This window comes from Oncorhynchus nerka, linkage group LG5, assembly GCF_034236695.1.
Source record: "Oncorhynchus nerka isolate Pitt River linkage group LG5, Oner_Uvic_2.0, whole genome shotgun sequence".
Classification (NCBI taxonomy): Eukaryota; Metazoa; Chordata; class Actinopteri; order Salmoniformes; family Salmonidae; genus Oncorhynchus; species Oncorhynchus nerka.
The window spans coordinates 9,353,424-9,366,864 of NC_088400.1; the positions used below are offsets into that span (position 1 = coordinate 9,353,424).

Here is a 13,441-nt window from a genome sequence, read left to right on the forward strand (position 1 = left end):
GTGTGTGTGTGTGTGTGTGTGTGTGTGAGAGAGAGAAAGTCCGGGACAAGGTAGCACATCCGGTGAACAGGTCAGGGTTCCACCCAGGTGGACTGGGTACAGCCAGGAGTCATCAGGCCAGGTAGTCCTGCGGCATCGTCCTGGGCTCAGGTCCTCCAGGAGTGGAGGGAGAGAGAGAATTAGAGAGAGCATAGTTAAATTCACACAGGACAGGAGAATTATACCAGATATAACAGACTGACCCTAGCCCCCCAGCACATAGACTATTGCAGCATAGATACTGGAGGCTGTGACAGTGAGGGTCGGGGGACACTGTGGCCCTGTCCGACGATACCCCCGGATAGGGCTAACCAGGCAGGATATAACCTCACCCACTTTGTCAAAGCACAGCCCCCACACCCCTAGAGGGATATCAACAGACCCTGAGACTAGGCTGAGTATAGCCCCCACACACCCCTAGAGGGATATCAACAGACCACTAACTTACTACCCTGAGACAAGGCTGAGTATAGCCCTCGAAGATCTCCTCCACCGCACGAGCCCTGGGGGGGTGCCAACCCGGACAGGAAGATCCCGTCAGAGACTCAACCCACTCAAGTGACTCATCCCTCCTAGGGACAGCATGGAAGAGCACCAGTAAGCAAGTGACTCAGCCCCCGTAATAGGGTCAGAGGCAGAGAATCCCAGTGGAGAGAGGGAAGCTGGCCATGCAGAGACAGCAAGGGTGGTTCATCACTCCAGTGCCTTGCCGTTCACCTTCGCACGCCTGGGCCAGACTACACTCAATCATAGGACCTACTGAAGAGATGAGTCTTCAATAAAGACCATTCCAAGTTCTATAGCAGAAAGCCCTGCCTCCTACTGTTTACTTAGAAATTCTAGGGACAATAAGGAGACCTGCGTCTTGTGATTGTAGCGTATGTGTAGGTATGTACGACAGGACAAAATTGGAGAGATAAGTAGGAGCAAGTCAATTTGAATGTGTTGTAGGTTAGCTGTAAAACCTTGAAATCAGCCCTAGCCTCAACAGGAAGCCAGTGTAGGGAGGCTAGCACTGGAGTAATATGATCACATGTTTGGGTTCTAGTCAAGATAGTAGATGGTCTGACCATGCCTCTGTAGACCTCTGGTTTCTCTCTGTCGGAAAGGAAAGGCAGTCTGGGTCTCTGAGGTAACGTCCACCCAGGAGACATCCTTGAAAAATGAACAGTGGAAAACTGTGGTAATGGCTAGCAGCTAGTAATGAGGAAACCTGATTCCCCCCTGCTGCCAGGCCAAGAGGGTAACAGCCCTAACTGAAGAACCTCCTGCTGACCCCGTTGGGAACCCAGATGGGGTAAATAAAGAGGGGGAAAAAGAAGAAACAGGGTAGGAATGATGGATTGTTTAGAAGGATAAATGAGAAAATCATTTTCGACACCCAGCACAAACGTCAACATAACAGGAGATGATGGCTAGATAGACCTCTCTTTATAATGCATGAATCTTTCCGGGCAGTGATGCTTGGTTCATGAATAATAGAACGTACGCGTCGAGGTATTGACGACGTTCCATTCAGAGGGACATAACCTAACCTAAAGGAGCCAACCCAGGCAGTGGAAATGAGGAGTGACTAAGCCTTCTGTTAGAAGCCAGGCCCGGACGGGGGTTGGACAGAGGGGGAGGTGTGATGGTGAATTATTAACTCACCGTCAGCTATCTACTGATTGAGTTACATGGAGCCGTTTGGTACGTTGACCCGACGCACAATATCTGATCGTGTTGCACCTGGCATGCTATATACAGCACCGTCGTCCCTGCACACTGATCAACTAAAGTTAGTCAGATTTAGAATGGAAGGAAGTGGAATGCATATTCCGGGCTAGGCCTAATGGAAGGAAGTGGAATGCATATTCCGGGCTAGGCCTAATGGAAGGAAGTGGAATGCATATTCCGGGCTAGGCCTAATGGAAGGAAGTGGAATGCATATTCCGGGCTAGGCCTAATGGAAGGAAGTGGAATGCTTATTCCGGTCTAGGCCTAATGGAAGGAAGTGGAATGCTTATAGACCTAATGGGCTAGACCTAATGGAAGGAAGTGGAATGCTTATTCCGGTCTAGGCCTAATGGAAGGAAGTGGAATGCTTATTCCGGGCTAGACCTAATGGAAGGAAGTGGAATGCTTATTCCGGGCTAGACCTAATGGAAGGAAGTGGAATGCTTATTCCGGGCTAGACCTAATGGAAGGAAGTGGAATGCTTATTCCGGGCTAGACCTAATGGAAGGAAGTGGAATGCTTATTCCGGCTAGACCTAATGGAAGGAAGTGGAATGCTTATTCCGGGCTAGACCTAATGGAAGGAAGTGGAATGCTTATTAGACCTAATGGAAGGAAGTGGAATGCTTATTCCGGGCCTAATGGAAGGAAGTGGAATGCTTATTCCGGTCTAGGCCTAATGGAAGGAAGTGGAATGCTTATTCCGGGCTAGACCTAATGGAAGGAAGTGGAATGCTTATTCCGGGCTAGACCTAATGGAAGGAAGTGGAATGCTTATTCCGGGCTAGACCTAATGGAAGGAAGTGGAATGCTTATTCCGGGCTAGACCTAATGGAAGGAAGTGGAATGCTTATTCCGGGCTAGACCTAATGGAAGGAAGTGGAATGCTTATTCCGGGCTAGACCTAATGGAAGGAAGTGGAATGCTTATTCCGGGCTAGACCTAATGGAAGGAAGTGGAATGCTTATTCCGGGCTAGACCTAATGGAAGGAAGTGGAATGCTTATTCGGGCTAGACCTAATGGAAGGAAGTGGAATGCTTATTCCGGGCTAGACCTAATGGAAGGAAGTGGAATGCTTATTCGGGCTAGACCTAATGGAAGGAAGTGGAATGCTTATTCCGGGCTAGACCTAATGGAAGGAAGTGGAATGCTTATTCGGCTAGACCTAATGGACCTAATGGAAGGAAGTGGAATGCTTATTCCGGCTAGACCTAATGGAAGGAAGTGGAATGCTTATTCCGGGCTAGACCTAATGGAAGGAAGTGGAATGCTTATTCCGGGCTAGACCTAATGGAAGGAAGTGGAATGCTTATTCCGGGCTAGACCTAATGGAAGGAAGTGGAATGCTTATTCCGGGCTAGACCTAATGGAAGGAAGTGGAATGCTTATTCCGGGCTAGACCTAATGGAAGGAAGTGGAATGCTTATTCCGGTGCTAGACCTAATGGAAGGAAGTGGAATGCTTATTCCGGGCTAGACCTAATGGAAGGAAGTGGAATGCTTATTCCGGGCTAGACCTAATGGAAGGAAGTGGAATGCTTATTCCGGGCTAGACCTAATGGAAGGAAGTGGAATGCTTATTCCGGGCTAGACCTAATGGAAGGAAGTGGAATGCTTATTCCGGTGCTAGACCTAATGGAAGGAAGTGGAATGCTTATTCCGGGCTAGACCTACCTAACCCTTCTTTACAATATTCCTATCCTGTACTTTACACCCTTATGACAATGGGTCAAATTGAATTGAATGCATCATCTCTTTGTCCGGTAGTTTCCACATTCATCTTGAATCCTGTCTTTTCCTAAATCTTTAGTCACAAAGAGTCCAGTATTCGATCTGCCATATTGCTGTTACAGAAGTCAAATGACCAATCCCCCCCCCCCCCCCACTGACGATAACTGATTACAATAAAGCTCATTGATCACAGAAGAGTCTAAATAAACATATTTACGACAGCTATGGAGAGCACCAGGAAAGTAAACTAAGTTGTGCATTATAATGCATTATTTTATTTTACCTTTATTTAACTAGGCAAGTCAGGTAAGGACAAATTCTTATTTTCAATGACGGCCTAGGGACAGTGGGTTAACTGCCTGTTCAGGGGCAGAACGACAGATTTGTACCTTGTCAGCTGGGGGATTTGAACTTGCAACTTTTTTTGGCTACTAGTCCAACGCTCTAACCACTAGGCTACCCTGCCGCCCCTACGCTCTAACCACTAGGCTACCCTGCCGCCCCTACGCTCTAACCACTAGGCTACCCTGCCTCCCCTACGCTCTAACCACCAGGCTACCCTGGCTACGCTCTAACCACTAGGCTACCCTGCCGCCCCTACGCTCTAACCACTAGGCTACCCTGCCACCTCTACGCTCTAACCACTAGGCTACCCTGCCGCCCCATAATGCTTGATGAAGAGGGTTTCCATACGAAGTGTTATGGGAAACTCCTGCTGCCTCATGGTTAAATACAAACACTCAACTTCTGACCACCCAAACTCAAACCCAAGGAAAGGCTTGAAGGTCCCAAGCTATCCCATTATCCTCTCCCACTCTGCTGCTGTGGCCCCCAGCTATCCCATTATCCTCTCCCAAACTCAAACCCAAGGAAAGGCTTGAAGGTCCCAAGCTATCCCATGATCCTCTCCCACTCTGCTGCAGTGGCCCCCAGCTATCCCATGATCCTCTCCCACTCTGCTGCTGTGGCCCCCAGCTATCCCATGAGCCTCTCCCAATCTGCTGCAGTGGCCCCCAGCTATCCCATGATCCTCTCCCACTCTGCTGCTGTGGCCCCCAGCTATCCCATGATCCTCTCCCAATCTGCTGCTGTGATGCAGGCAGAATGGTATATTCATCAGTCATCAGTCAGAGAAATGGGGAAAATCCATTTATTTGCTTGTTTACATTGTAATATAATACACTGTGATTGGCTTGTAGCTAGGTCTACTGTAAACAGTTTAACCTGATGTACACTACACTGGATGGAGTTTAATATGATGTACACTACACTGGATGGAGTTTAATATGATGTACACTACACTGGATGGAGTTTAATATGATGTACACTACACTGGATGGAGTGTAATATGATGTACACTACACTGGATGGATGGAGTTTAATATGATGTACACTACACTGGATGGAGTTTAATATGATGTACACTACACTGGATGGAGTTTAATATGATGTACACTACACTGGATGGAGTTTAATATGATGTACACTACACTGGATGGAGTTTAATATGATGTACACTACACTGGATGGAGTTTAATATGATGTACACTACACTGGATGGAGTTTAATATGATGTACACTACACTGGATGGAGTTTAATATGATGTACACTACACTGGATGGAGTTTAATATGATGTACACTACACTGGATGGAGTTTAATATGATGTACACTACACTGGATGGAGTTTAATATGATGTACACTACACTGGATGGAGTTTAATATGATGTACACTACACTGGATGGAGTTTAATATGATGTACACTACACTGGATGGAGTTTAATATGATGTACACTACACTGGATGGAGTTTAATATGATGTACACTACACTGGATGGAGTTTAATATGATGTACACTACACTGGATGGAGTTTAATATGATGTACACTACACTGGATGGAGTTTAATATGATGTACACTACACTGGATGGAGTTTAATATTTACATACACTGATGGAGTTTACATATGATGTACACTACACTGGATGGAGTTTAATATGATGTACACTACACTGGATGGAGTTTAATATGATGTACACTACACTGGATGGAGTTTAATATGATGTACACTACACTGGATGGAGTTTAATATGATGTACACTACACTGGATGGAGTTTAATATGATGTACACTACACTGGATGGAGTTTAATATGATGTACACTACTGATGGAGTTTAATATGATGTACACTACTGGATGGAGTTTAATATGATGTACACTACACTGGATGGAGTTTAATATGATGTACACTACACTGGATGGAGTTTAATATGATGTACACTACACTGGATGGAGTTTAATATGATGTACACTACACTGGATGGAGTTTAATATGATGTACACTACACTGGATGGAGTTTAATATGATGTACACTACACTGGATGGAGTTTAATATGATGTACACTACACTGGATGGAGTTTAATATGATGTACACTACACTGGATGGAGTTTAATATGATGTACACTACACTGGATGGAGTTTAATATGATGTACACTACACTGGATGGAGTTTAATATGATGTACACTACACTGGATGGAGTTTAATATGATGTACACTACACTGGATGGAGTTTAATATGATGTACACTACACTGGATGGAGTTTAATATGATGTACACTACACTGGATGGAGTTTAATATGATGTACACTACACTGGATGGAGTTTAATATGATGTACACTACACTGGATGGAGTTTAATATGATGTACACTACACTGGATGGAGTTTAATATGATGTACACTACACTGGATGGAGTTTAATATGATGTACACTACACTGGATGGAGTTTACACTACACTGATGGAGTTTAATATGATGTACACTACACTGGATGGAGTTTAATATGATGTACACTACACTGGATGGAGTTTAATATGATGTACACTACACTGGATGGAGTTTAATATGATGTACACTACACTGGATGGAGTTTAATATGATGTACACTACACTGGATGGAGTTTAATATGATGTACACTACACTGGATGGAGTTTAATATGATGTACACTACACTGGATGGAGTTTAATATGATGTACACTACACTGGATGGAGTTTAATATGATGTACACTACACTGGATGGAGTTTAATATGATGTACACTACACTGGATGGAGTTTAATATGATGTACACTACACTGGATGGAGTTTAATATGATGTACACTACACTGGATGGAGTTTAATATGATGTACACTACACTGGATGGAGTTTAATATGATGTACACTACACTGGATGGAGTTTAATATGATGGATGGAGTTTAATATGATGTACACTACACTGGATGGAGTTTAATATGATGTACACTACACTGGATGGAGTTTAATATGATGTACACTACACTGGATGGAGTTTAATATGATGTACACTACACTGGATGGAGTTTAATATGATGTACACTACACTGGATGGAGTTTAATATGATGTACACTACACTGGATGGAGTTTAATATGATGTACACTACACTGGATGGAGTTTAATATGATGTACACTACACTGGATGGAGTTTAATATGATGTACACTACACTGGATGGAGTTTAATATGATGTACACTACACTGGATGGAGTTTAACCTGATGTACACTACACTGGATGGAGTTTAATATGATGTACACTACACTGGATGGAGTTTAATATGATGTACACTACACTGGATGGAGTTTAATATGATGTACACTACACTGGATGGAGTTTAATATGATGTACACTACACTGGATGGAGTAATTAATACTGATGTTTAATATGATGTACTACACTGGATGGAGTTTAATATGATGTACACTACACTGGATGGTTTAATAGTTTACACTGGATGTTTAATATGTACACTACACTGGATGGAGTTTAATATGATGTACACTACACTGGATGGAGTTTAATATGATGTACACTACACTGGATGGAGTTTAATATGATGTACACTACACTGGATGGAGTTTAATATGATGTACACTACACTGGATGGAGTTTAATATGATGTACACTACACTGGATGGAGTTTAATATGATGTACACTACACTGGATGGAGTTTAATATGATGTACACTACACTGGATGGAGTTTAATATGATGTACACTACACTGGATGGAGTTTAATATGATGTACACTACACTGGATGGAGTTTAATATGATGTACACTACACTGGATGGAGTTTAATATGATGTACACTACACTGGATGGAGTTTAATATGATGTACACTACACTGGATGGAGTTTAATATGATGTACACTACACTGGATGGAGTTTAATATGATGTACACTACACTGGATGGAGTTTAATATGATGTACACTACACTGGATGGAGTTTAATATGATGTACACTACACTGGATGGAGTTTAATATGATGTACACTACACTGGATGGAGTTTAATATGATGTTGGATAATATGATGTACACTACACTGGATGGAGTTTAATATGATGTACACTACACTGGATGGAGTTTAATATGATGTACACTACACTGGATGGAGTTTAATATGATGTACACTACACTGGATGGAGTTTAATATGATGTACACTACACTGGATGGAGTTTTATGATGTACACTACACTGGATGGAGTTTAATATGATGTACACTACACTGGATGGAGTTTAATATGATGTACACTACACTGGATGGAGTTTAATATGATGTACACTACACTGGATGGAGTTTAATATGATGTACACTACACTGGATGGAGTTTAATATGATGTACACTACACTGGATGGAGTTTAATATGATGTACACTACACTGGATGGAGTTTAATATGATGTACACTACACTGGATGGAGTTTAATATGATGTACACTACACTGGATGGAGTTTAATATGATGTACACTACACTGGATGGAGTTTAATATGATGTACACTACACTGGATGGAGTTTAATATGATGTACACTACACTGGATGGAGTTTAATATGATGTACACTACACTGGATGGAGTTTAATATGATGTACACTACACTGGATGGAGTTTAATATGATGTACACTACACTGGATGGAGTTTAATATGATGTACACTACACTGGATGGAGTTTAATATGATGTACACTACACTGGATGGAGTTTAATATGATGTACACTACACTGGATGGAGTTTAATATGATGTACACTACACTGGATGGAGTTTAATATGATGTACACTACACTGGATGGAGTTTAATATGATGTACACTATAATGGAAACAGGGCGCATTAAGATGGTTGTAATCTTACGTAATATCTCCAAGGAAACACTTCATATAGTTTATTATTAATTCAACTAATATATCTCATATTGTAAATGAATTAATTTAGGTAGGTTCTGGTATATTCCGTTGGTTCCATGTGGTCACACCGATATTACAGCAATATAATATATTGAGCTTCCTCAACTTCAAATGTTGTTGTTGTTATGGTGGTGTACTGTCTTCTCACCTGCTTTTATAAACAGTGTAATTGTTTATATAAAAACACGGACTGATCTATGGGCAACATTCCACATAACAATGTGTCAACATCAAATCCTTCTGGAAGAGAGACAGTAACAGCTTCTGTGTCAGATCTCTTGTTTTTGTTTCTTCCTAAAAAATGCATTGTTCTAAACTTAATTGATACCAAAGACAGTTCTAGCTTCAGAGAACGCAGTTTCAGAGAAGAGGAGTCAGTCCCCGTTCCACCCATGTTATTCATAGCTAAGCCACACTACACAGTAATAACTGTAGTGGCAACAAAGTCGTTACCTAGTCATTTCTACGTAGTTACCGTGGTAACGGGGTTTATCGGTATAGGTTATTACATAATTGTATTCCTCAACTCATTGTTGTCTCTTACTTGCTGTTTCAGATGAGGATAGTGTGTAAGGACGTGACTGCCGAGACACTTTACGACGTCCTTCATGACACCAGCTACCGGAAGAAATGGGACAGCAACATGATCGACACCCACGACATCGGCAGGCTCACTGTCAACGCAGACGTAGGATATTACTCCTGTGAGTTAGTGTCAGATGTAGGATATTACTCCTGTGAGTTAGTGTCAGATGTAGGATATTACTGCTGTGAGTTAGTGTCAGATGTAGGATATTACTGCTGTGAGTTAGTGTCAGATGTAGGATATTACTGCTGTGAGTTAGTGTCAGATGTAGGATATTACTGCTGTGAGTTAGTGTCAGATGTAGCATATTACTCCTGTGAGTTAGTTACATTTACATTTAACATTACATTTAAGTCATTTAGCAGACGCTCTTATCCAGAGCGACTTACAAATTGGTGCATTCACCTTATGACATCCAGTGGAACAGTAGTGCATCTAAATCTTTTAAGGGGGGGTGAGAGGGATTACTTTATCCTATCCTAGGTATTCCTTATTAGTTAGTGTCAGATGTAGGATATTAGTCCTGTGAGTTAGTGTCAGATGTAGGATATTAGTCCTGTGAGTTAGTGTCAGCTGTAGGATATTACTCCTGTGAGTTAGTGTCAGCTGTAGGATATTACTCCTGTGAGTTAGTGTCAGATGTAGGATATTACTCCTGTGAGTTAGTGTCAGATGTAGGATATTACTCCTGTGAGTTAGTGTCAGATGTAGGATATTACTCCTGTGAGTTAGTGTCAGATGTAGCATATTACTCCTGTGAGTTAGTGTCAGATGTAGGATATTACTCCTGTGAGTTAGTGTCAGATGTAGGATATTACTCCTGTGAGTTAGTGTCAGCTGTAGGATATTACTCCTGTGAGTTAGTGTCAGATGTAGGATATTACTCCTGTGAGTTAGTGTCAGATGTTGGATATTACTCCTGTGAGTTAGTGTCAGCTGTAGGATATTACTCCTGTGAGTTAGTGTCACATTGTTTACTGATGATAAGCCTCCTGCTATTGAATCAATATTCATGAGGCAGAGTGAGTCAATGTGCCGGTCAGTGTGAGTCAATGTGCCAGTCAGTGTGAGTCAATGTGATTCAATGTGCCGGTCAGTGTGAGTCAAGGTGATTCAATGTGCCGGTCAGTGTGAGTCAAGGTGATTCAATGTGCCGGTCAGTGTGAGTCAATGTGCCAGTCAGTGTGAGTCAATGTGCCAGTCAGTGTGAGTCAATGTGTGAGTCAATGAGCCAGTCAGCCTGAGTCAATTTGCCAGTCAGTGTGAGTCAAGGTGGGTCAATGTACCGGTCAGTTTGAGTCCATGTGCCGGTCAAGGTGAGTCAATGTGCCGGTCAGTGTGAGTCAAGGTGATTCAATGTGCCGGTCAGTGTGAGTCAAGGTGATTCAATGTGCCGGTCAGTGTGAGTCAATGTGCCGGTCAGTGTGAGTCAGTTTGCAACCTTTCGGTTACTAGTCCATTGCTCTAACCACTAGGCTACCCTACCGCCCCAAAATGTGCCGGTATGATTCAACAGAGGTAGCAGACTAAAGAATGTTACTCAACGTAAAAGGTGTTTCTATGACTAGGCCCTACTGTAACCACATGTTGCAGAAGAAAGGTACAGCAACCACACAATTTAATCAGGCATAGAAATAGACTGAATAGACTGGGTTGTGAGGCAGTTCATCACTGAGAATCACTGACAATAGAATACTACAGTATGTGGACATTTGGACTCATTGAAACATCTTCCACTGAAGTCATGTTGTCATTGTGTTTTGTAGGGAAGTGCCCGAGCCCCCTGAAGAACAGGGACTTTGTTACCATGAGATCGTGGCTTCCTCTGGGCAACGACTACCTGATCATCAACTACTCTGTCAAACACCCGGTATGTACCTTTATCTACACACAATTTTGGATGGCTCGGAAATATTGCACAATGAAAAAGACAACCAGCACTCACAAAAGTATTTAAAAGAACAGTATTTATTTTATCAGCTGTCACAATGGACGAGCGGCCGGTCGTCGTTTTCACACAAGTAGGATTACTTTTGTGCTACAGCACCCGAAGATGAATTTACTTCTCTGAAGTTGAGCATGTCTTCTAGTGAATGTTGTACAATAGACAGATGCTATTAGTGCTGTTTGGCAGACTCAGTAAGAAAGTCCTGCCAGAGGCCCTGTCTACTGTTGAAGTGGGGTCAACATCTATTCATGCCTCTGTTGTGAAGTCTGGGGTGAAGTTTGGGTTGTTTAACAAACAAAAACAACTCTAAACATAATATGAACAGCTGACTGGTTATTTATTTGTATGGTAATTCATTAATGAATAATACTTTGATTTGATTGGTCTTTATTTCAGCAATATCCGCCCAAAATGGACTATGTGAGAGCAGTGTCTCTGCTGACAGGATACCTGATTCAGTCCAACGGAGAAAACTCCTCCACTCTCTATTACCTGACCCAGGTCGATCCCAAAGGTAAAACCTTTTTTTAACTGGTTATATACAGTACTGTACGTTTTAAATGATTAACATAACATGTTTTTGGTGTTGACGGTACAGCTCTATGCTGGTCAACACCAGTTCTGGATACAGTGCATCGCTGTCATAGGGCGCTATGAGAAGACTGCTCTGTCTGTTTGTGTACGTAACACCATTCCTGTGAGCTGAAAGTCCCCTAGCTTCACTTCACACTGAGAGACTCCTGTTGCAACACCTCTGTGTACACAGACACAGCTCTTAGGGAGGAATCAGGCGAAGATCAAACGCAACAAGATTACGTTTCAGCAGTACCTTTTTGAAACCTATTAGGTGGATGATACGACCTGTGGCATTATCCTTCCTATCCAAGATATTTCAGGTGCTTTTAACGGCCGTGTTTTAAAGAAGGCCATTACTGACAGAGAGTTTAACCATTTAAATGCTGACATTGCATCTGATTAAAATGTGGAGAGACCGTTTTACTATAGTATACAGTATGTCTTCTCGTGCACCTTTTGTAAACCCAATGGCAGGGTGCAGCAGATCACCACATTGTTGACTATGTGTGCCACGTTGTCATTTAACAACAGTCTAGCCTCATTTCTGTCCTTGAGTGCGAAGAAACTCTATATCTACTGTATACTGTCCTTACTGTAAACCAGAGGTCCTGCATGAACTATATCTACTGTATACTGTCCTTACTGTAAACCAGAGGTCCTGCATGAACTATATCTACTGTATACTGTCCTTACTGTAAACCAGAGGTCCTGCATGAACTATATCTACTGTATACTGTCCTTACTGTAAACCAGAGGTCCTGCATGAACTATATCTACTGTATACTGTCCTTACTGTAAACCAGAGATCCTGCATGAACTATATCTACTGTATACTGTCCTTACTGTAAACCAGGGGTCCTGCATGAACTATATATACTGTATACTGTCCTTATTGTAAACCAGGGGTCCTGCATGAACTATATCTACTGTATACTGTCCTTACTGTAAACCAGAGGTCCTGCATGAACTATATCTAATGTATACTGTCCTTACTGTAAACCAGAGGTCCTGCATGAACTATATCTACTGTATACTGTCCTTACTGTAAACCAGGGGTCCTGCATGAACTATATCTACTGTATACTGTCCTTACTGTAAACCAGGGGTCCTGCATGAACTATATCTACTGTATACTGTCCTTACTGTAAACCAGATGTCATGCATGAACTATATCAAGACTTCTGTTCTGTATACTGTCCTTACTGTAAACCAGATGTCATGCAGGAACTATATCAAGACTTCTGTTCTGTATACTGTCCTTACTGTAAACCAGAGGTCCTGCATGAACTATATCTAATGTATACTGTCCTTACTGTAAACCAGGGGTCCTGCATGAACTATATCTACTGTATACTGTCCTTACTGTAAACCAGGGGTCCTGCATGAACTATATCTACTGTATACTGTCCTTACTGTAAACCAGGGGTCCTGCATGAACTATATCTACTGTATACTGTCCTTACTGTAAACCAGAGGTCCTGCATGAACTATATCTACTGTATACTGTCCTTACTGTAAACCAGAGGTCCTGCATGAACTATATCTACTGTATACTGTCCTTACTGT

The 13,441-nt window shown here is 42.1% G+C and overlaps 1 protein-coding gene across 1 annotated transcript in view; it reads left to right on the forward strand.

The window, feature by feature from the left end:
- Positions 1 to 13,441, forward strand: part of LOC115121951 (START domain-containing protein 10-like) — a 34,389-nt gene that overhangs the window by 11,083 nt on the left and 9,865 nt on the right. The window contains exons 2-4 of the mRNA XM_065018324.1: positions 9,322 to 9,469; positions 11,118 to 11,221; positions 11,696 to 11,813. Coding sequence (XP_064874396.1) covers positions 9,322 to 9,469; positions 11,118 to 11,221; positions 11,696 to 11,813 — 370 coding nt within the window. The remainder of the gene's footprint in view (positions 1 to 9,321; positions 9,470 to 11,117; positions 11,222 to 11,695; positions 11,814 to 13,441) is intronic.